General features: G+C 40.8%; 1 protein-coding gene across 10 annotated transcripts in view; it reads right to left on the bottom strand.

Moving 5' to 3' along the window:
- Positions 1–1,139: 1,139 nt before the first annotated feature.
- The window catches only part of LOC102293975 (adhesion G protein-coupled receptor L3), a 274,148-nt gene continuing 254,648 nt past the window's right edge, over positions 1,140–20,639 (bottom strand). For 5 of the 10 annotated variants that reach the window (XM_042224361.1, XM_042224359.1, XM_042224362.1 and 2 more), the window contains 6 exons: positions 16,336–16,504; positions 16,046–16,171; positions 12,550–12,646; positions 7,371–7,496; positions 5,266–5,283; positions 1,140–4,012 (listed from right to left, as the gene is read on the bottom strand). In XM_042224361.1, the coding sequence (XP_042080295.1) occupies positions 3,063–4,012; positions 5,266–5,283; positions 7,371–7,496; positions 12,550–12,646; positions 16,046–16,171; positions 16,336–16,504 (1,486 nt within the window). In that variant the 3' untranslated portion in view covers positions 1,140–3,062. Of the gene's footprint in view, positions 4,013–5,231; positions 5,284–7,370; positions 7,497–12,549; positions 12,647–16,045; positions 16,172–16,335; positions 16,505–20,639 lie in introns of all 10 variants that reach the window. The other 5 variants (XM_042224366.1, XM_042224360.1, XM_042224364.1 and 2 more) reach the window with 5 other exon arrangements.

Below are 20,639 nucleotides of genomic sequence, written 5' to 3' on the forward strand. Positions count from 1 at the left end.
AAGGTATGCAGAGGAGCATTTCTGAAAGCACAAAAACATCGAACCCTGAAGCAGATTAGCTACAGCTGCAGAAGACCGCACTGTCTGCCTCTCCTACCAGTTAAGACGAGGAGCTCACCAAAATTAACGATGCCTGGTCCGAAGAGTCCCAGAGTCAGAATTTGGTGTAAACAGCATGAAAGCACGGACCCATCCTGCTACGTATCAGTGTTTCAGGTTGTTGTTGGTGTAACGGTGTGGGGGATATTTTCTCTGCACTTTGGGCTCCAAAGTATCAGCTGAGATTTATTTAAATGCCACAGCCTACCTGACTGTTGCCATGTCCAAGAACACAGTGTACCTATAGCTGCTTGGTGGCTGCTTCCAGCAGGATAACACACCACGTCAAATAATCTTAAACTGGTTTCATGATCAGAACAATGAGTTCCCTGTACTCCAATGGAATAGAGCATCTTTGGGATGTGTTGAAATGAAAGACTGGTGTGATGGATGTTCGGCAAACATATCTGCACCAACTGTGTGATGCTATTGTGTCAATATGGGCAAAAAACTCTGAGAAAGGTTTCTAGCAGCTTGCTGAATCTGTGGCATGAAGAATTAAGGCAGCACTGAAGGCAAAAAGGGGGTTTGAATCGATAAAAGCAAGGTGTACCTATCAAAGTGAGTGCATGAGTCATCAACGCACATGTAAGCATCCTGCCATTACCTAATGTCCTACTGCCTCAGTATAAATGCTCAGCCTTAATTGTGCTTTGTCTTTGTGCTCTATGTGTGATGTCACAGATGTCACTCTGCTCTATGATCTCATAATAATGCCACAAGTTCAGGTAAGAGTTGCTTAACCTTTAAAATCAAATATAAAACAAGCTAAGGTTGACTAAACGGTCATTAAGGGTTTTTTGCCTTTTTGTTTCTTTTTTTAATACAAAAAAGCTCTTAGTAAAGTCCAACCAACAAATCCTGTCCAATAACTGTATAAACATCGACTGCCTTCAGTTGCTACTGTTACTCAGAGGTAAGGCTGCTCACTTGTTTTCAAGCGGTCTGCGGTCCACTTTACTCTCACAACTCCAGCGCAGCTTATCAATATCACATCAAGCACACCGTATCTGTAAAGAATCCATTGGTTACAACAGCAATGATATTGAAATATTTATTACAGCTTATGAAACCACTGCTTCTATTATAAAGCAGACCAGAGCATACAGAGCACATCCACTGTTGCCGGGGCCAAAACTGACTTGGCACTAAAATGGACAGAGGGCTAATGACGAATACGAACTCAGAAGTAAGAAAAGACTCGATCGTTCCGTTATTTGGAGGTCTTCGGCTGTTATCCATACAAAAGTGTCCCGGGACTCAGACAAAACACCAGCACTTTTGTCATAGCTACATGATAAATCTTAATCAGTAATTTATTTGTTGGCAAACAAGTTTCACTGTTACAACAAATATTAGTTATGAGGTCATTCAACTCGGAAACCAATACAAAAAAAAAGAATAAATAAGAAGCCATAATTATAGCCAATAAGAAAAACTTCTTTTTGCTGCTAAACTTGCTCCCATCCTTTATTACTGTTCATTTAACAAATAAATAAATAGATTTTCTCCTTGAGGAAGAAAAAGAAAAACACTTCCAGTTTTTCTCACTTCAAAAGCTCTTTCTTTAATAAGTAAAACAGCCATCTTTCTTTGTTTTTTTTTGCACAAGTGTCTAGTGCTCATCAAGGTTCAATTTGTTCTCTTTCTGAGAAGCACAAGCGTTTTCTGAATGCCAATATAGATGCAGGATGCACTATAAACTTTCTGAGGGACACCTCGTGATTAAATTGGACTGATTCTGTCTCCTTGACAATCTGTGAATCAGAGCTCTGCTATCTACACAGTAAAAAAAAAAAGAAAAGGAAAGAGAAAACGAACCAGGCGGAAATAATAATAATAAAAAAAAAACCAGACCTGAAAAAGAAAGGTGAATACGGTTCACGAAAATGCGGCACGATAAGTGTGTTCTTGTGGTATTTTTTGTGTAATTTTGCTCCTATTTCGATGGTCATTTCTCAGAAAGTGATAAAAGAGAAAGAAAAAAAAAACAGACTGGCACCAAAAGCCCAGAAGGGCCAGCACAAGAGAACAAAATTGCTCCTAATCACTACATTTACAGAGACAAAAGGGTTCGCTTGGAACGGGAAAAAAAGCATACTATTATGTGCAATGCTAGTTATCTGTACAGTTACATAGAAATATCTCGCAATTCTCTTATTAGTTTTTTTCTCCCTCTTTTAACAACTGGAATTACAGTAAAATCAAAGAAAGAAACAAAAACAAACAACAAAAAAAAAAAAGAACAGTTATGCTTAAAAGCATACAATCAATAATTCCTTTATGGTAACTGTCCAAAATGTATCTGTGTGTGCGTATATGTGTGGTTTTTGTCTTTTTTTTTTCATTGAAGGGACACTTCAGCAAACAAAATGTGCTGCAACTCACCAAAGAGGGAGAAAATCTCTCAAAAAGTCAATATAGATACAGAAGTATAATAAAATAGTCTTTTTTTTGTTTTTTGTTTCGTTTTAATTCTGGTGAAGTCTTCAGTTTCAGACTTTAGGGGTATGCAGTTCCTGTAGACTGTCAACACTATATCTCTGAGACCTAAAAATCCTGTGTGAGTAATTGTCTCTTTTCACAACGAGACAAAACACGGCAAACCACACAGGGTTTGGGAGGGGACGGGGTGGATGTGGTGTTGTGGGGTGTTCGGTGTGTGGGTTGGGGGCGACGAGTGGAGGAGAGGGGGCACAACATCAACCTTCTGCAGTGTCTAACTAAATAGAGTCACATATTAACTGGCGACGACGCCCCCCACCACCGCATTCGTAGCAATTATTATCCTGCTTGTTGTCGGTAACAGCGAGGGTACAGTTCCTTCCTCCGCCTCAGTCTTCGGGACACAGAATAAAGAGAATAAAGGCTACCACTTCCAACGACTGATGGACCAAGGGCACACGGGGGAAGAGTAGAGGACTGCGAGAATACAATGGGCACGGGTGGGACGGGGTTCGGGCCTATAGGCTGGTGACTAGGTGCGAGGGCTCCTGCTGGGCCTCTTCTGGAGATAGATCCTCTCTGTTGGGGGGAACAATGAAGCCATCACTACTGCCCCGCCCTAGCTGGTAGTAGGAATGCAGCTGATGGAGGTGGTTACGTGAGCCCAAGTTGGGCATGCTTTTGTAGTAAACGTCGTCCGAGCTGGCCTCCGGGCTCTTGGCGTCGCCGCCCTCCTTGGAGCCGTCTGCCGATTCTCCGGACACGTCGGGCAGGCCGGGCAGCATGGGCATGCTGGTGTAGAGGGAGTCTCTCTGGTGGCTGTGGCTGGGCGACGAGCCTTCGTCCTCAGTGTGCTCGTTGGTGAGTAAAGGGAAGAAGCTTTCGCTGTTCTCCTGGGGGATCCTCCTTCGAGACGAGGAGGAAGCGCTGGCGGATGAGAAGGGGTGGTGCGGCAGCGGCAGGGGTGGGGGTGCCGACTGGTGGAGGTGATTGTGAAGGTTGTCCACCGCCTGCAGGGATGGGGGCGGCCTCTGTGGCAACAGCGGGGCGTTCGACTCCTCGCGTATCAACTCCAAACCGAGGCCTTCGTCGTGGTGGGGGACAAAGGTGGAATGGTCATCAAGGCCCAGCGCGACATTCATGCCCATCCCTACGCCCAAGCCCATCCCGTAGCCGCCGTCCTTGCCGCCATTGCTAACATTATTGACCAGCTTATTCATGAGGTTCCGATTCTGCTCGCTTGAGCGCTCGTGGGAATTGTTGAGGTAGGAGGGGATGTAATTGGAGGTGAGCTCTTTTAGGATCTTCTTTTCCAGGGTCGTCTCCTTGTGGTTATAGCCCCGATCAATGATCTGGACGCAGTCACTCATGTACTCAGCGCTGGCAATGCTATAACTGTTGCCATGGTTACCATTCAGTGGTAGAGTATCCATGACACTTGTATCCCGGGCATTGTTCAGGATTCCCTCTGGAATGACAAAGATGAGTAGGGATATAGCAGCTGAATGAGAACAGTGAACTCTTGTGAGACATAAATGCTGTTTTTATCAGCAGCCATCAAATCACCAACCCTCCCAGTTCTATGAAATGCACTCGGACGTAAAGGCCTGGATTAGCATTTTTAATTAAAGCACACAGTTTACAGTACAATCCTATGAGCTCACACTTACCTTCTTTTAAAAATTGTATTCAATACCAAGACTTACTTCATTTTCATGGAAATCAACAATTAAATGATGGCAGTGATGAAGACATTGATACATGTGCGATACCAGACAGCACCAAACTTCGAGCACGGCACAAAAGCACAAAACGCGTGCAGGCAGAGACAACGGACACATCGAAGCCATGCAATTAACTCTTAAAAGTGAAACACAAACCGGAACACCAGTTGTAGAATTTGGATCCCAACCATATTGTCCCATGTGAGCATTTAGAAACAACATTGTAAAAATGCATAGGCGGGGTGGGTATATATTGATATGTTTTATCAATGTGAACACAACTGATACTTCAAAGTAAAGCCACACTGGAAGGAAGGAGGCTTTCTCTTCTTTCTGTTGCATGGACATGAAGCTTTCATAGCTTTATCAGTTAGCCAAGTCCATGCTATCAACATCAAAGCATGTATTTGAAGATAATTCAAACTACCTCAGACAAGGCCATCCAGCTTGTTAAAGTGTCAAGCTCGCAGTCTGACCTCTTGAAAATTTGACAAGATGCACGTCTCAGACTTCTAAGAAGGAAATTAGCCTCGTAAAAAAAATCTAAATATATATCTATGTACGTTTTTGGTATAATCAAATAAAAGGTGCACGAACAAAGGCACGGCGTTCTATTAAAGATCACAGATCAATTTCTATCGACGTGCCTTTTCAAGCGTTGAGGTGAATCTTAATGTTAGCTGTAACTGGCTTCACTTATTCAGGCTGTGATATCAAATAGGCCTAGGACATGTGAGTGGAAGAAGTCTCTCTCTTGTCTTTTTTGAAACTACACCAAGTAGTGTAAATGTCTGTAAGCAGTGGAACTCGGGATGCGATTCAAACCAATTTAACTGGCATTCTTGTCAAGGTGAGGGGCCTTTGTCACAAAGAGAATTGTATTGCTTCCAAAGGGAATGATGTTGTTTTCATTACCCCTTTGTCAGCATCGAGTGAAAAGAAAGCAAAGCCAAAGTCAATTACATTTGATAAGCAATGTTTAGTTTGACTCCCATACTTGTCTCTCTGTAGGGCTCTTTTAGGGACAGCATGAGGGAAAGGAAAGAAGAAAAGAAAACACAGTAAGCATAACAGTGACAGGTAGAAAGAGGAAAACGCACATATAGTATGCTGATGACGCATCAAGAAAATGTTTCTGCAATGCAATAGATTGTTTTAACCCTCATGCAAATTCTGTGCACCCACACAAAGAACCTGAACATATCTCATAACAAACAAATATATATATATATATAGCAAGAGAGAGAGAGAGAGAGAGAAAAAGATGGAATCCTTGGGTAAAACACAGATACGGTACTTTAGTGTCAAACAGACAGATAAATCTTTTGATGCATTAGCAGTCTTACTCTTCCTCATCTATGGCAGTGTAAGTGAGTCATAGCCCTCCATCACAACCTCCAATGCAAGCACTTTGTATTTCATACATAAATTATCAGCTGATCAAAGCTCTCTGAGGTTTTGTTGTTGTTGTTGTTGTTTTTTAACTTGAGTTTTACTCGAGTTTTCCCAGTTTTACAGACTCGCAAAGTTACAGCAAACACATATTGAGTTGCTGAGAGCTGGAATAGCTCTGCAGAGAGAAAATAAAATAGCATTTCGATAGTCATACTGACCCACGATAGCTTGCCGGTTTCTAATACCCAGCTCTAATACTTGGAATGCTTTAATATCTGCCATACTGAAAATGTTTTTTGTTTTTTTTTAAAAATCACAATAAGTAGACTGAATCTATGTTGAGTTGAAAATCTACATTTGAACATATGAATGAGTAATTATGACAGTTACCAAGTTTGAAATGAAGTGCTAAATAGCTATTTCTACGGTGGCCCTGAGAGGCCAAATGGACTGCAACCTAAGAAAACACCAGCAATAAGAAAAACACAGCAAAAGCACACAAAACACAACAGAAATAGAAAAAATGGAAATGGGAAAAAACAGATTTCCAAAATCACAAGAGAAGTGTTTCTGGGGAGACAATAACCCGACGGAGCAGTTGCAGGAACCAAAACATGCTAGGTGTGTTTTATTCTCATGATTCATGTAATGCTGATGGCTGATTTTTAGGCTAATAGTTAGGCTAACACACTTACCTCTCATCTTTTCTTTCCTCATAAAACCGATAGATCCTCCACTTCTTTTAAGTGTCACCCAGCGCAATACTTAGCATATTTTGGTTCCTGCAGCTGGTCCGTCGGGTTTTTGTCTCCCCAGAAACACTTCCCTTGTGCTTTTGGAAATCTGTTTTTTCCTATTTCTGCTTTTCCTATTTCCGTTGTGTTTTGTGTGCTTTTACAGCGTTTTTCTTATTGCTGGTGTTTTCCTAGGTTGCAGTCCATTTGGCCTTTCAGGGCCACCGTAAATTACAGCTAAAGAAACAAATGAACTGTAACCTCTGAATTTTTCCTTCAAACCGCTCTGTTATGTAGCACCGGCGATTTGCATTTTTTAATTCTTGCTTGCCTCAGCGACATTTATCACAAAACAACAGTGTCTGAGAATCTAACAGCGGTGTTCACGAGAATGCAATGCTAAAAGCTAAAACAAAAAAAAACAAAACAAGAAAACATCGAGACAAAAGACAAAGCACACACGAGCTTCACTGACAACACAGGAGCACATTTAAAATAAATGACTGGTGTTGTATCTGGCTCCCTATAGGCGCCTACTCTTGATTTCAGAGGATTTCCTCATTTTTACACTGTGTGTTTGGCCAAACAGCCACGAGTGAGTGCAACTTATGTAACCGAATAGCACGGCTCTGAACACAAGCCAAGATGCAACACCACTGAAAAATCCCACAGCAAAACAAACCTGTAGGATTTTTATGATAAAGCTATAGCTTGTTCAAAGCTAACACAAAGACAGGAAGGGCAGTGTTGTTGTTTTTTTTTGTTTCTAAATTAAAGCACTGTTAAAACTCTCAAGGCGACTGCTGGGATTTCAGCTTAGTGCATTACTTTTAATAGTCCAATCATAAAGTTGCTTTTTGTTTTGGGATGGGAACAAAGATGTGCCCCCTAGAGTACCTCCAGGCTCAGACATGGAAAAAAAAAATAACACTGCCCTAGCCACAATGTTAAAGAATGAAAGAAGCTTGCACACCTTGTGTGTTGTACATGCCCAGAGGGTTGTTATAGACTGCCGATTCCCCAAGCAATGTATTATAGGGATTGTTAGTGCCATGAGGACGTAGGAGTGCATTAGGTATAAGATGGTTAGCCATAGCCCCTGGAGCAGCCAGAGAAAGACAGAGTGAGACAGGAAAAAAGGAGACAGGAAAAAGGTAGGTGGGTAGATAAATTGAGATATAGACAGAAACAGAGAGAACATACATATCAGTTGGGCAGATGCAGCTGAGCAGTGACAGCCATTAACATCCAAATGATCATATGGTCATTAATGTGAGGGAGGTTTTGCTACATGAAAGTGGCAGAACTGACGCGGCTAATGGAAAGTGTATTAATTGTACCGTTAATGTCGGCCATTAGCTTTAAGCCCTTTTTTGTGCTCCACATTCAGGCAGTATACAGGTAAACTTTCCAAAGGAGAACCGACATGGCCAACACAGCACAGGCATTGGTACATCTCTGGACTCAAACAGGACAACACAGAGGGCACGCACCTGTCTAAGGGTGTTTTAGGAAACTGCATTACTAAATACTTTTTTTTACCCCCAATATTAATGTTAGGAATGTCATAGGTGTGTCTCAACTCCTAGGCCAGGTCCTTCAGAGGCCGCATTTGAAAGCCGATTACGTCAGAGCTAGGAGACGAAGGCTGTCCCAATTCAAAGGCTGCTCCAAATGCGGCCAACAAATGCGTCCTTCGTTTCCCTGGATTTGAAGGATGAGTCGGGTGTATCCTTCATGGCCCAACCTATCCCAGAATTAATAGCGCAGCCCAGCCAATTCCAGTTTCCAACAATGGCGGCAGCTACTTAGTTTTATTACTCTTTCTTGGTCACAAAATGAATTTTTAAGATATTTTCAGGCGAGAATGTAGCTGTGTAAACTTCAAATATCTGCTCGATTAATCAAGAGATCACACAGGCCACGCAGACCGCGAAGGCCAGGTCCTCTGAAGGATGCGGCCTAGGGGACACAGCTAAAGCTGCATATTTCTTTTAAAAGCAGGGGTGTATTGCTTCTCAGACTGGAGCTGAATATGCAGTACAGCTGTCCACATTCTTCTCTCGGTGTCCCATCCGCCAATTTCACGATGGCCCTCGAGCCGACTCCACTGAGAGTCTTTTTACTGCTTGAGCTCACATTACATTACTACTAGAAGTATGATATAAGGTTGAAGAGAAAGATGTATAAGTGCAGAAGCCTGGGAAGTAAACACAGTCCCAGGAAGAGGTTTTTTCTGACAGCCATGGAGTAGAAAAGGAAGGATTGCTTCATCCCTGTAACTGAGCTGCTAGCTAAAAGCTACTGGTATGTTAGCCTAGCTTAGCTGAGCTACTAGCTACTTGCATGTTAGCAAAGCTCTGTTTTTGCTTTAGTTTTTTTGTTTGTTTGTTTTTATTAAGAAGGCCAGCACATGTAGGCTGATAACAGCTTTGGTAACGTGTGTTCATGATATGCTAATTAGCCATGTTCTCGTGATACTTAAGCTAATTAGCATTATTGAACTATAAAGGAGCATCCAGACAGGGAGTGATTCACTCATCCCGCATTGCTTTCAAGTTGAGCATTGGTCGCTGGCGGACATTCCAGACTGGGTGACATTCCAATACAGGGGTGGGCAATTAGTTTTCCCAATATGAGAGACTGGGACTGTTGTGGATGCACCAATAAGCTGAAACAATCTGCTCGATATTAATTTTAACTTTATAAGCTTATCGGTGGGCCCTCCACAACAGTCCCAGTGTCTCACATGAACAAAAAGGTTCATGGCACAGGTCCCCCACCACCTTTGGGATTGGCTGCTCTAACATGTACTACCCAACCCTATGTCACTCACCAAGAGCAGGTAGCAGCTTCAATTGGCAGTAAGCGTTATATACATGAACTTTTATCAACTCATCACAAGCAAAGCAAAGCATCAGATCCACAATTCAGTTCAACAATGCAAGAACTCTGCTCCGTTTAAAGTGAATGAAATGCACGACCAAGGATGCCTGAAACGCTTACGTGTGTTTACATTTTTAAAGACCCTTCAGGTAAATATTGAACTGGAAAATAATGATCCAAACATCATCGAGCCTTTAAAGAAATAATAAAAATAATTCTCTCCCTTTTTCACATGCTTAAAAACACAACAAAAAATAAGCCTGGGTATAAACGGAACCATGGATTTGGGAAATTGTTATAACGCTAGTTAAAAATAAGATCTATTCACAGCTTTGTTGTTGTTGTCCTGCCTGTGTGGAAGTTCGGCCTGAGTTTAGCTACTTTAGCGCCTCAGCTCTGCTGTTGTGCTCAATTGCGGGAAGTTTACACTCTCTGACATAGCATTGGAAATGAAGTTGACTGCTGCTGAAAAGAAATGATAGGCCTGCTTTTGTCTACCTTAAAAAAAAAAGAATTTCAAGAGGCAGAGCCCTGACTATTAGCGCTGTAAATTGCATGCTGTGTGAAAATGGGAAGCTTGACAGGTGCAGCAGTACGAAGGAAGCCTACCAACAGCCGGGGCCTGCACCATTATTATTACTTCTGGCATTGCCAATCTTATGAGATGAAGTGGTCTAATATTTCCTTTTCTCCAAAGAGCAAAGTTCAATACTTGCTCATTCTCTTTGCGCAGTTGCCGAAATAACCTTTGAATGAAGCGATATGTCCTCTCTATAGTGAAGACGGTCATTACTTTGCATCAGCCTCGCCTCTTCCACGGAAACAGAACAGAGGCTCATTTTCTATTTATGCAGCGCTTGTCTTCAGATTCTTGCTGCCAGGATCTGGCCCAAATGACTCATCAGTTTCCCATCCACATACTACCGCACCAAAGCAACCTTCACAGTCTGAGCCCGGTGATTAGCTGCAGATTTGAAGGCTGCAATCTCAAACACGAATGCTGCAGATTCAGTAATGTTTGTTTTTCTTACAGTAGCTGATGGTTAAAAAAAAAAAATCCAAGTGTCTGAATAAATTATGCGGGATATCAAGTATGCTGAAAATACTTCTCAGGCGCATTCATTTCCTGTTTACAAGTCGTTGATTTTCTTTTTTTCCTTCTCTCTCCACGTCAACGTATGAGGCTATTATTTTTAAAGGAGCCGAATTTAAGACTTGTGAGGGCGTTACATGCGCGCGCCTCCTGTATGCACTGTGCCAGAGCGGGTAAACATCTTTTATCTGAGGTGCGAGTACACCGTAATTAGATCCTCCGGCAGAGTGTACTGTTCTTTTTCCAACGCTCTGAATCTGTCACACCACTGGGGAAAGGTTTTTATAGTACCCCGTGACTCTCCCCTTCCTCTTAAAAGTTAGACTTCTTTTTTTTTATGGCGTTCTAATTGCACTTGTACTTTTTATGTCTAAAGACTATGCTTAATGAAATTTAAAAGCACTATAGTGCCGCTGCGTTGGTCTCATCTTTCAGCATTATTCCTACTTTTTTGAGTATTAATTAGCCACGTTATCATTTTGCCTGGAAATCTGGATGTTTAGATTTTTAAAACAAGAAAAAAACATGTAATTTGATGTTGCTGTTGCTGCTTGCCCTAATTACAGAGTATTCCATAAACACCAGCCCCCCTCTTGAATTCTCCCAATGACAGATCCCTCACTGACTGTGCCTGTGTTTGAATTGGACAATTTGCCCCCCCCCAAAAAAGAAAGAATCATACTGATTGTGCAGAAATAATCTTGAATGCTGGGATAAATTGAACATGCAAAGCTATCAAGATGATTGCATGACTCCGCTCTCAAGATGATCACAGTGAGAGCGTCAGCTGCAGGCTCACTCTCTCACACACAAGGAGTTTCGGGGGGGAAGAAGAATACGGAGCACAAAACAGCTAGGAATATTCGCTCCTCAACATATAATTCCTTAATAACAACACGGGAGCTGCCTCGGAGAAGTGCAAATTCTATTTGCATCTGTTTCTTATAACACGTGGGATGGAAGAACACACTTCCCAGCATGCTCTTTAGCTCATGTGAGTGTTTTCTCAATCAGATCGAGCCTTGTGAGAAGGCCGGGGGGATTGAAATGAACGTATAATTTTTACCTCTTTTTATTTTAACATATATTTACAGGAGATCCATGCAGGCTTTTCTTTCAGTCCTGCCCCGTTTCAGCCTCCCCACTATTGATAAAAGCTGCGTCTGTTGACGGTGCTAAGCCGAGCGCCTAATTATTGAGATCATGACACTTCCTCCCCGTGTCGAACATTAATCCATCATTGTAAGTGTGCATTAGCGTCTATGCGAGCAGACGCCCAGAGCGAATTTAGAGAGTGAGCGGTGTGGCACTCGCGTCAAGAGATGTCGGGGAGGGATGCCAGCGAGCGCAGCATTTGCTCCTGTTAACCTGAGAGACTCCAAAGTTTACTCTGTCTGTCAATGAATTATATGGAAACTCTTTACTCACATATATATGAGAGAAGCTCCCAGCCAATTGATTTTTAGGTTTTTCAGTAAGCACTTTTCCTGGTTTCTCACTCAAGGCTTTTACAGGCAGAATGGGCAGGGTGTTCAATATATCCTTTATTGCACACTCATCAAATGATTTAAATGTGATGAAATGCATGATTTACCTAGAACCTGCTATTCTCTCTACCACCTAATCTATTTAGTGTTACTTTTCCTAACAAAACAATAGAAAACGGTTGGTTTGTACTTCAAAATAAGACATAATAAACAATTTTCTGCAGCGGTGAAGCATTTATCCTTTCAATCTGTCACTTGAACAGGTAAGAATTTGCAGCTCTATTGGCAGCAGTTTTCATTTTCGTGATTTCTTACATTGTAAACCTTGCTGTGGTATTTGGTAATAATTAACAGCCAAGTAGGGTGGGGGAGATGCATATTTCACTTGGCGTTTTTAATTATTTCGCAGTATGTGAGGAAAATTGCTGTGAAATGAGTGATTTGCCATGACTTTTTACAGCTGGATTGAGGTTTGCAGCTGAAAGCTTTAAAGAGGCTTTTAATTCTGCAAAGCCCTCGTGTCATTATTAAGAGGAATGCAAGTCCAAACGCAATTTGAGAAAAATAGCGTTGCTTTTGTGAGAGAGAGAGAAAATAAAAAAGTTTCTCAGTCACAGTCATAAATTCTGAGGTGAAGGCTGGTGTATTGAATCACTCAAGAAAAGATGTGCTGCGGAAACAAATACCTCTGTTGAGCGATGCAGAGCTGTTGATGTCCCCGGTCATAAAAGAGGACTCTGACTGTTTTCTGACCGTGTCGTTCCACATTCGACGGATGCGGCTCTGCGGAGAAAAATAACATTTCACCTTATAAAAATATTCACTCTGGGGGAAAAAAATAGAAGTCTGCACATGGAGGACGAGTGAAAAGTCTCAGGCTTTCAGCATATTTCCTCAAGCGTGCACTCATATTCTTCACAGCTCAATAACGGCTGAGATATGAAGAAAAAGAGATGCTATCGGCTTTCGAATCTAGTATTTAACCCTGAAACATGTCAGCTGTAGGGATAAGTAACCTCCAATTAAAAATGAGCATTAGCACTGTGATAGGTTAAATCAATAATAAAGTCATCAGTCAAGCTCTCTTGAGTCTGTATCTTGGGTTGGAAAGGGCTCAATCCAACAGAGTTCATCCTGGTTAATTATCACAGTCCCGTGGGCTATTGCACAAGCTAAGGGAGTGCATCTAACCATAGAAAAGAGTCCTTTCTATCCTGTGTGCAGAACATTTGAGAGTTTTCTGATTAAAGTATAAAAAAATTGTTGTTTTGAAAAATATACATTTGTGATGGTATACTTAACCAGGCCGAAACAAGGCTTGGTTGTCACGAAAAAGCCTCCTTGCGATTGCTCTGGTAGATTGCTACAGTTACCTGTAGTTGGCGTCTTTTATGGAAATCGCCAACTTGTGTGCAGACACTTGCCAACCGCTCACTGAGCAACCTTTAAAATAAAAGGTCCACCTTCTGATCCGTGTTGGTTGCAGCACTGAGGCACGGCCTTTACTTTGAAGGTGAGCAATTTCCACTCTGTCTGTGTCCTCTGTGCAAATTATAGGTGACACTGGCAATCTAGTAGCTACCAAAGAATGCACAAGAGCATGTTGAAGTTGCCAAACGGTCTCTAGGCCTGTGTTATTGGAGCCTTACTAAGGAGTTTTTCCACCACATGTGGCCAGAACAGCTTCAATGCACCTTGGTATTGATTATGTGCATGTGTGAAACTCTCCTGGGGACAATGAACACCCTTCTGCTTTAACATTGCTGGTGAAAAAAGTGGTCTAAATGACCCTGAAATTCCCAGACACGGGATTGATTGGTTTGAGATTTTTTTAACTGAAGGTTAAAAATTCAGTTAACATAGTTTTCATACTTATCAGACCAACGGATTTCAAGGGTCATGGGTTTTTCCTTTAATCTGTCACATCTGTATATAATACATTTTAAGCAAGACTCCAAGTTAGCCAGACTTCTCAGGAGGAAATTATCCTCCCAGTAATCCATTCATGGAGTTTAACAACATTACGCCTTTCATCTGTCTGCTTTTACTGCAGCCTTTACCCCATCACTGGTTCACCCCTTCACCAGTGCACCAATAACAAGTCAAGCCTCCATCTGCACTTCCCTTAGGGGACCTGTGACTGGATGTGAGTTACAGGGCCCTAACCCTATAAATCTAACTAATCGATGCGGCCGACTGCAAATTTTTAATTAAATGAATCTTGTTCATTTTGATGATTTACTACTACTACTAGACTTGTGTGTGGAACAGTTTCCGGTTAAAGCAGAGCTTATTATGGTCCACTTAAAAATAATTTGGGTGCTAAATGCAATCTGGCTAAAGTTTTAATTTGGTTTGATTATTCACTCAGTCCTTTAATTTTACCCATGGTGAATTCTTGATTTTCATAAGTGATGGAAAATATTTTTAAATACAGACTCATTGTGTAACCATAAATGGAAGGCTGGTTCAAATCCCTGAAAAAATAATGCAATTCAAAGGTCTAAGACAGCGGTCCCCAACCCCCGGGCCCCGGACCGGTACTGAGTTGAGGCTCAGGTGTGAAATTTATGGTTTTCAGGGTTTTTATCTTTAACTCTGTTTTCCTGGGTCTTTCCCCGTGTTGTAGTTGTGTGTCTTATTTTGAAAGAAATGTTTACGCGTTACCATAGCGACCAGAGAGCATTAATGGGCAGAGAGGAGGATGTTACTCTCAGTGTTGTTGGCGCATTGCAGGAGGACGCTGCTAATAAAGTTACGGAATCACACAGTGAATTCGCGTTTCTTATCATATTTACAAACTATCACAGTTTTTGTCTTGGTCGTATCCTTTTATTTTGTTGTATTTACACCTTGAAGGCTGATCCATGAAAATATTGTCTGACATTAAACCGGTCTGTGGCTCAAAATATGTTCGGGATCGCTTATCTAAGAGAAAACTATCCTCCTGTAATGGGAGCTAGAGCACAATAGAGCAACTGGTTCAAACCCCACATGAAGCATTTTTAGATTTAAACATATATACCTCCACACGCTCAAAATGTAGGTAGGAGGACTTAAAATAAAAGGGAAAGTTACTCAGCACGCTGGCTGTCTTTTTTCATATGCTAAATGCTTTCTTCCACCTTTTCTATATTTCTTCCTACTCCGGCTTTAACTAAAATTGGAGCAGCTGTCACTATGCCTCACCTAATCTCTCGCTGAGCTTCCCCATCGCAGTGTGACATTTAAACCGAGGGCATGTTTTTATTTATAAAAGCTTAAAGCATTTTTCACATCATGAATTGGCGTCTGTTTCGAGCCGAGATGACACATCGCTCACATATTCAAACAGCAACATATACTGACACAGCTGATCTCATTATCATATTGCACACGATTCTGTCCCCAGACCTAAGGGACACAGATGGGTTGAAAATGACAGTGCCATTTCTTCTTCTTCTCCTTTTTTTTGGACGGACAAAAACTTGAACCATTCATAGCCGACGGGTTCGAATGTGCTCTGCTGATTACACATTCATTCCGAAGCCTCGGAGTTAGCAATAAACAACCACATCTTTCTGAGTGTTTCCATTCCTGTCTCGCTCATATAAAGTGACTGAGCATGAGGTTAGAGCCATCTTGTCAAACCACTGTGTATAATTAAACGCTTTGATCTGTGTGCGGAATCCAGCTTGTACCGTGGGTTGCCACTGCACGCTTGACTCTAAGGACTATTTATAATTGAACACTGGAAGAAATCGCACTCTTTGGGATATGGATACGATGTTCAGCTACGGCGTATCGCGCCAATTCATCCTATACTTCACGTCAACGTGGGTGGAATCCATTAACAATTTACTTTACAAGGAGACTTACCATCTATGCACCGAATTTACAAACCCTGGCATAGACAGTCAAATTTGAATTTGTAAGCATGAACAAATTCCCCACAAAGCTGAAGCCAGTACTTTCCTCAACGTCACTGTACCGACGCGCAGCCTAAATCCGCCCCAGTGAAAACGAATTGCAGACTTACTCTTTTGCTTGCCTACTTTCTTCAAATCATACTCGGGATCAAATCATTTCCCGCCTCTAGCTGCAGCATGCACATACACTACAAAGAAATCATCTTGCTGTTCACCTTTTTTTCCAAAGAACATATCACGTGGTAAGTTACAGGAGTGAAAAATGCTATTTAACCTGCGATCCCGTCGAATAACGTCCCGGAGCACGCGTGGCGGTGCCCTTGCCAGAGCCAATGGAGCTGTCCACGCTTTTGCCGCTGCAGCAGTGAGTACGCAGGCACTTCCCGTACTCCTTACGCACCTGTAAATTCAAAAGCACAGACAGGTTCGCACTAGCAGCTCACCGCTTTCCAAACTTGCTACACTCCAGCATGCTCGTTATGGAAATCAATTCCAATGTGCATGCGGTTAATTAATGTGACACCGTGCTATTTTCTGGATACGGGAGAGAACGCAAATGCCGACCTTCTTCTGCAGCACACAGTGGAAGATGAAGATGAACATTCCCTGCAGGGAGTTGAAGATGGTGAAGAGGTAGGCCATCACCACTGTGCTCTCGTTGACGTACATGAGGCCGAAAGCCCAGGTTAGGCCCAGCAGACATAGCAAGGCGATGGCGCCGATCACCCAAGATCTGAAATGTAAGCAAATAGCCATTTGATGAATAATTAATAAAAGCTGTCATTTCAGGAGAAGGAACATAAACTGCACCAAAGATATTAGGTCATAAAGCAATAAGGTACAACTTTACCTGTAAGGTCTGGAAATGAAGAACCTGCTTAATCCACAATTATAAATACAGTTTGAAATGAATAGGGAAAGGAAACTGATGATAAATGAGAATGATTTTTTTCCCCTTTTAGTCTTTTTCTATTCTTTATTTTTACACTTGCACTCTTTCAAACAAAAAGAAAAGCCTTTGATCCTCCCACAAAAATTAAGTGCAGTCTATATGTGTGGGCGACCAGTAAATACAGTCCTCGTTTCCAGGAAAAGAAAATTCATTAGTATATTACATGTTGGATTCTAGTGCCTGAGCTGAGTGTCTTGTAAAATCTTACTCAAGCAGAAGGTTTATCTGAAACAAATGCCCTTGAGATTACAAAGTCTATTAAGAGTAAGGGCTCTATCTTTGTGCTGGTGCACTGCGCAGAGAAGTGGCAGTTTTTTTTCCCCTTCACCTGCACCCTTTTGTATTCTGGTGACCCCTCTGGCAAGATCTAGATAAGTGTTTAATCACATTAATACACGATTCTTGTCAGAATGTGCCGTCTACCCTTACATGTACAGTATCCATGTAGTGCGCTTTGTCAAAGCTTAACCTCCTAAGACCCAAACTCTTCCACGGCATGCATTTTTAATTTCTCTTTGATATTTGGGCTGATTGGGGCCCGATGAATGTAAAAGCAAAGAATTACCAGATTTTTTTTACCTTATTTTTGTTTTTATGGAAAATAAGAGCAACATATGAGGATATTAGTTTAAAATTTTGATAGAACAGTAGCAGTATAATGTCCTCATAAGTGGATATCAGGCCCTTGTAGAGCAGAATTGAGTATTTTGGTCTAAATAACCCAAAATGTGATGTCCACATATGTGGACGCCAGGTCCTAGGAGGTTAATTACGCACACCTGAAACATCATGTTGTGGCTACTAAAGACTGCACATACAGCACCAGACTGACTAAACCAACTCTTGTGCACATTAATTTTTGGTTTTATCAGGATTCATCATAGCTGGGCTGTTATAGTTACATTTCTTGGGAGTGTTATTGGTTTTATGCTTTTAATGTGATGAGCTAATGTGATGAGCTCTTTTTCTTAACAGCAACATTTAAATTCATGTTGATGTGATATTTCTTTGTCTTTAGCAATTATTCATAATATTATTGATTGTATACATAAATAAGACTTTCATATTTTCTGAGCTGCGGTTTGTGCAAACTGTAATTCCAGTCGCCAAGTCTGTTTTCTTGTTGCTAATGTGCTCATTTGACCTGGTTTTGAGAAATTATATCATTTTGGTTCAATAAATTTTATAAGAGTGAACTGATAATCTCTGCTGATCATCCTTGTGCTTATGTCATCTTGAGCTTTCCATTTGTTTTAGCCATTGAGTGCATGTAGCTATTTTATCTGTTTTAATTTAGCTAGCTTATGAAGCTAAGCTTTAGTTATTTTTAGCAATTCATTTTAAACATATATTCACTATTATCAAAATGCTTCAACCTTTTATTCAGCTTTTGCCATTACTTAAGCTTTATATTTCAACTTTTTATTGATTACTTTTAGCTACCGATCAGTTACTTTCAGAAAATTAGTTCTTCCATACAATCACTATTCTTAGCTAACTAGCCATTAGCCATTAATTTTGATGGTTACTTTCAGTTATCATTAAATTGTTTTATACAAAAATCTTATAGTAGAATTCCATCTTTCACTTTTAGTTTTTCAGCTGCTTAATAGTTACTTTCGTTTATCACTCACTTTTTTTAGCCACTTTTAGCTAGTTTTCAGTTTTAGCCTTTAGCTAGCTATTTTTTTCATTGTTGTTCCACATTGCCTCTAAACGCATGTAATTTGTCATTAATTCCTATGTGTTGCTTTTTCTTCCTGTAATAATCTTTTTAAATGTCCTCAATGAGCACCTTGGGTTGGACGCCCAGCCCTTCAATTCAAACTTTGATTTGTGCCCAGATTCTTCCTTTTTGTTCTGGATAAAGGGAAGATGGGTGTATGGTATTTACACTACAGTACTAACATTTCTATACAGTGCGCTGTAACAATACAGGTGCCATTTAAAACTAATCTTGCTTGTCTCATCTGTAGGCTATGTATATCTAAGATCAGAGTACTTTGTGCACACTAATGTGGCCTTCAATGTGACTGAGTGCTCTACTATAAATCATGTTAATGATTCAGGGAGGCAGCCAGATGGATTTGGGTGCTGATTTGTTCATGGTGGAGTAAATGAAAGATGGCATTATGAGAAAAAAAGGGCCATTCCAATTTTGTCTTACTTCATCTTAGGTTCATAATCCTGATAGCTGAGCCATATAATGAGAACAAAATAAATTAGAGAACAGACAGAAATGAATCAAATCACATATTAAAGCAATGCAGAGGTAAAATAAATAAACAAAGATGTGGCAATAAATCCAGTGTAAAAATTTAGAAATGAAGATGGAAACAACACAACGAGAAGGACGATGGCTTGCTTGCCTGTATGGGATTGATGCTAGCCTGCATTAATCCCATACATTTTCACATTTCCACATTTTGGAAGCGGATTTGTTAGTGATTTACAGATGTTAACAATAATTATCTCTTTTGCATAGGTATCTAGTTCCCTTCATAAATGCTGGCAGACCTTCACATTTAAGCGGTTATAAATGGGCCAGGTGCGCAGCGAAATAAATGATTTATGAATTCACCAGAGCAACCATTAAACATAATTTTCCCAGGGCTGTCTTAATGACCTGGTGGGAAAGGTACTTTATCAAGGCGATTGCCCCCAGATTGGACACAGAAACACAGGCAATGGACACACACAAAAAAAGAACAAAATGTTGTCCTCTAACTAGTGGGAGTTTTGTTGGAGGGATAGCGGATGATAGAGACAAAAGAGGTCATAAGAAATGCGTTGAGAGGACAGGATATGAAGAGGGTACGACTCATATCAGCACTGCACGGCTTATCTTCTTCTGGAGTTATCAGATAAAAATATGAGGGTGATTTTGAGGGCTGCATAGTAGGAGCCTCGAGGCAAAACTTCTGAGACTGCATTACAGTCGCTGAAAAGCATAACAGCTCACTTACAAATGAAGCGGGTGCATCTCAGCTTTTTTAGGCCCCATTCAGAACTGTAGCCTGAAAGCTACTAATACAATATCACTTACTGATCTTCTCATATTCTCAGCATCATTAACTTCAAAATAGTTTATGTAAAGTATATTTGACAAAGCTAATTATGTCGTAAAGAAATAATTGTAATTAAATGCTTTAAATACATTTTAGGGTGTCAAATTTAGCATTTTAGCAACTTATGCACTTTAGCTCAATTGTGGTCGTCACAAAGCCCGTACAAAAGCCCGTATAAATATATAATACATATACTGAGTGCTGTAGTAGACAGCTTTCAGCACTTTCCCTCCAAAAAAAGGTTTTATTGTACTAATTGTTGCCAAAGGGGGGCAATTTTAAGCAGAGAACTATTTCAGTCTGTGACATCAAATTACCTATTTCCCTCCAAATGACTTAATTTGCAGAGGTGCCATTCATTGCAATGTCACAGATCATTTATGTATGAGATTGCAATTGGTCAATTCAATTTGTTTTAAATCTACATAAAGTCATTTCATAGGCTCTTTCTGGGAGAGGAAAAAAAGAAGTGCCGTGATCAGGCCAACAGGGGTGTTAATTATTTAACCAAAGGTATGCTCTAAATGCAAATCACCCCAAAAATGTTTAAGACATCAATAGCGCAAAGTTTTTGATGATGGCACAGACATTTTTTTTATCTTTTACATCACAGCATTAGCATATTTCATTTGAAGCTCCTTATCTGAATTGGGAGGACTCTATGCTAAGCTAAAAATGTTCAGTCCATCATCTTCTAAGAAAGCTCAATTCAAGAGTAAGTTTGGTATTCAAAGTTACATCGGTGCAAAAGTCACGCTGCAATCCATGAATCACAGGGCAGCAGCAGCCACTGTCTCCATTACGGGGTGAGGAGGGGGGAAAAAACCACATCAAACACGATATCAATT

This window comes from Haplochromis burtoni, unplaced genomic scaffold, assembly GCF_018398535.1.
Source record: "Haplochromis burtoni strain Fernald_Lab_line unplaced genomic scaffold, NCSU_Asbu1 Contig_136, whole genome shotgun sequence".
NCBI lineage: Eukaryota > Metazoa > Chordata > Actinopteri > Cichliformes > Cichlidae > Haplochromis > Haplochromis burtoni.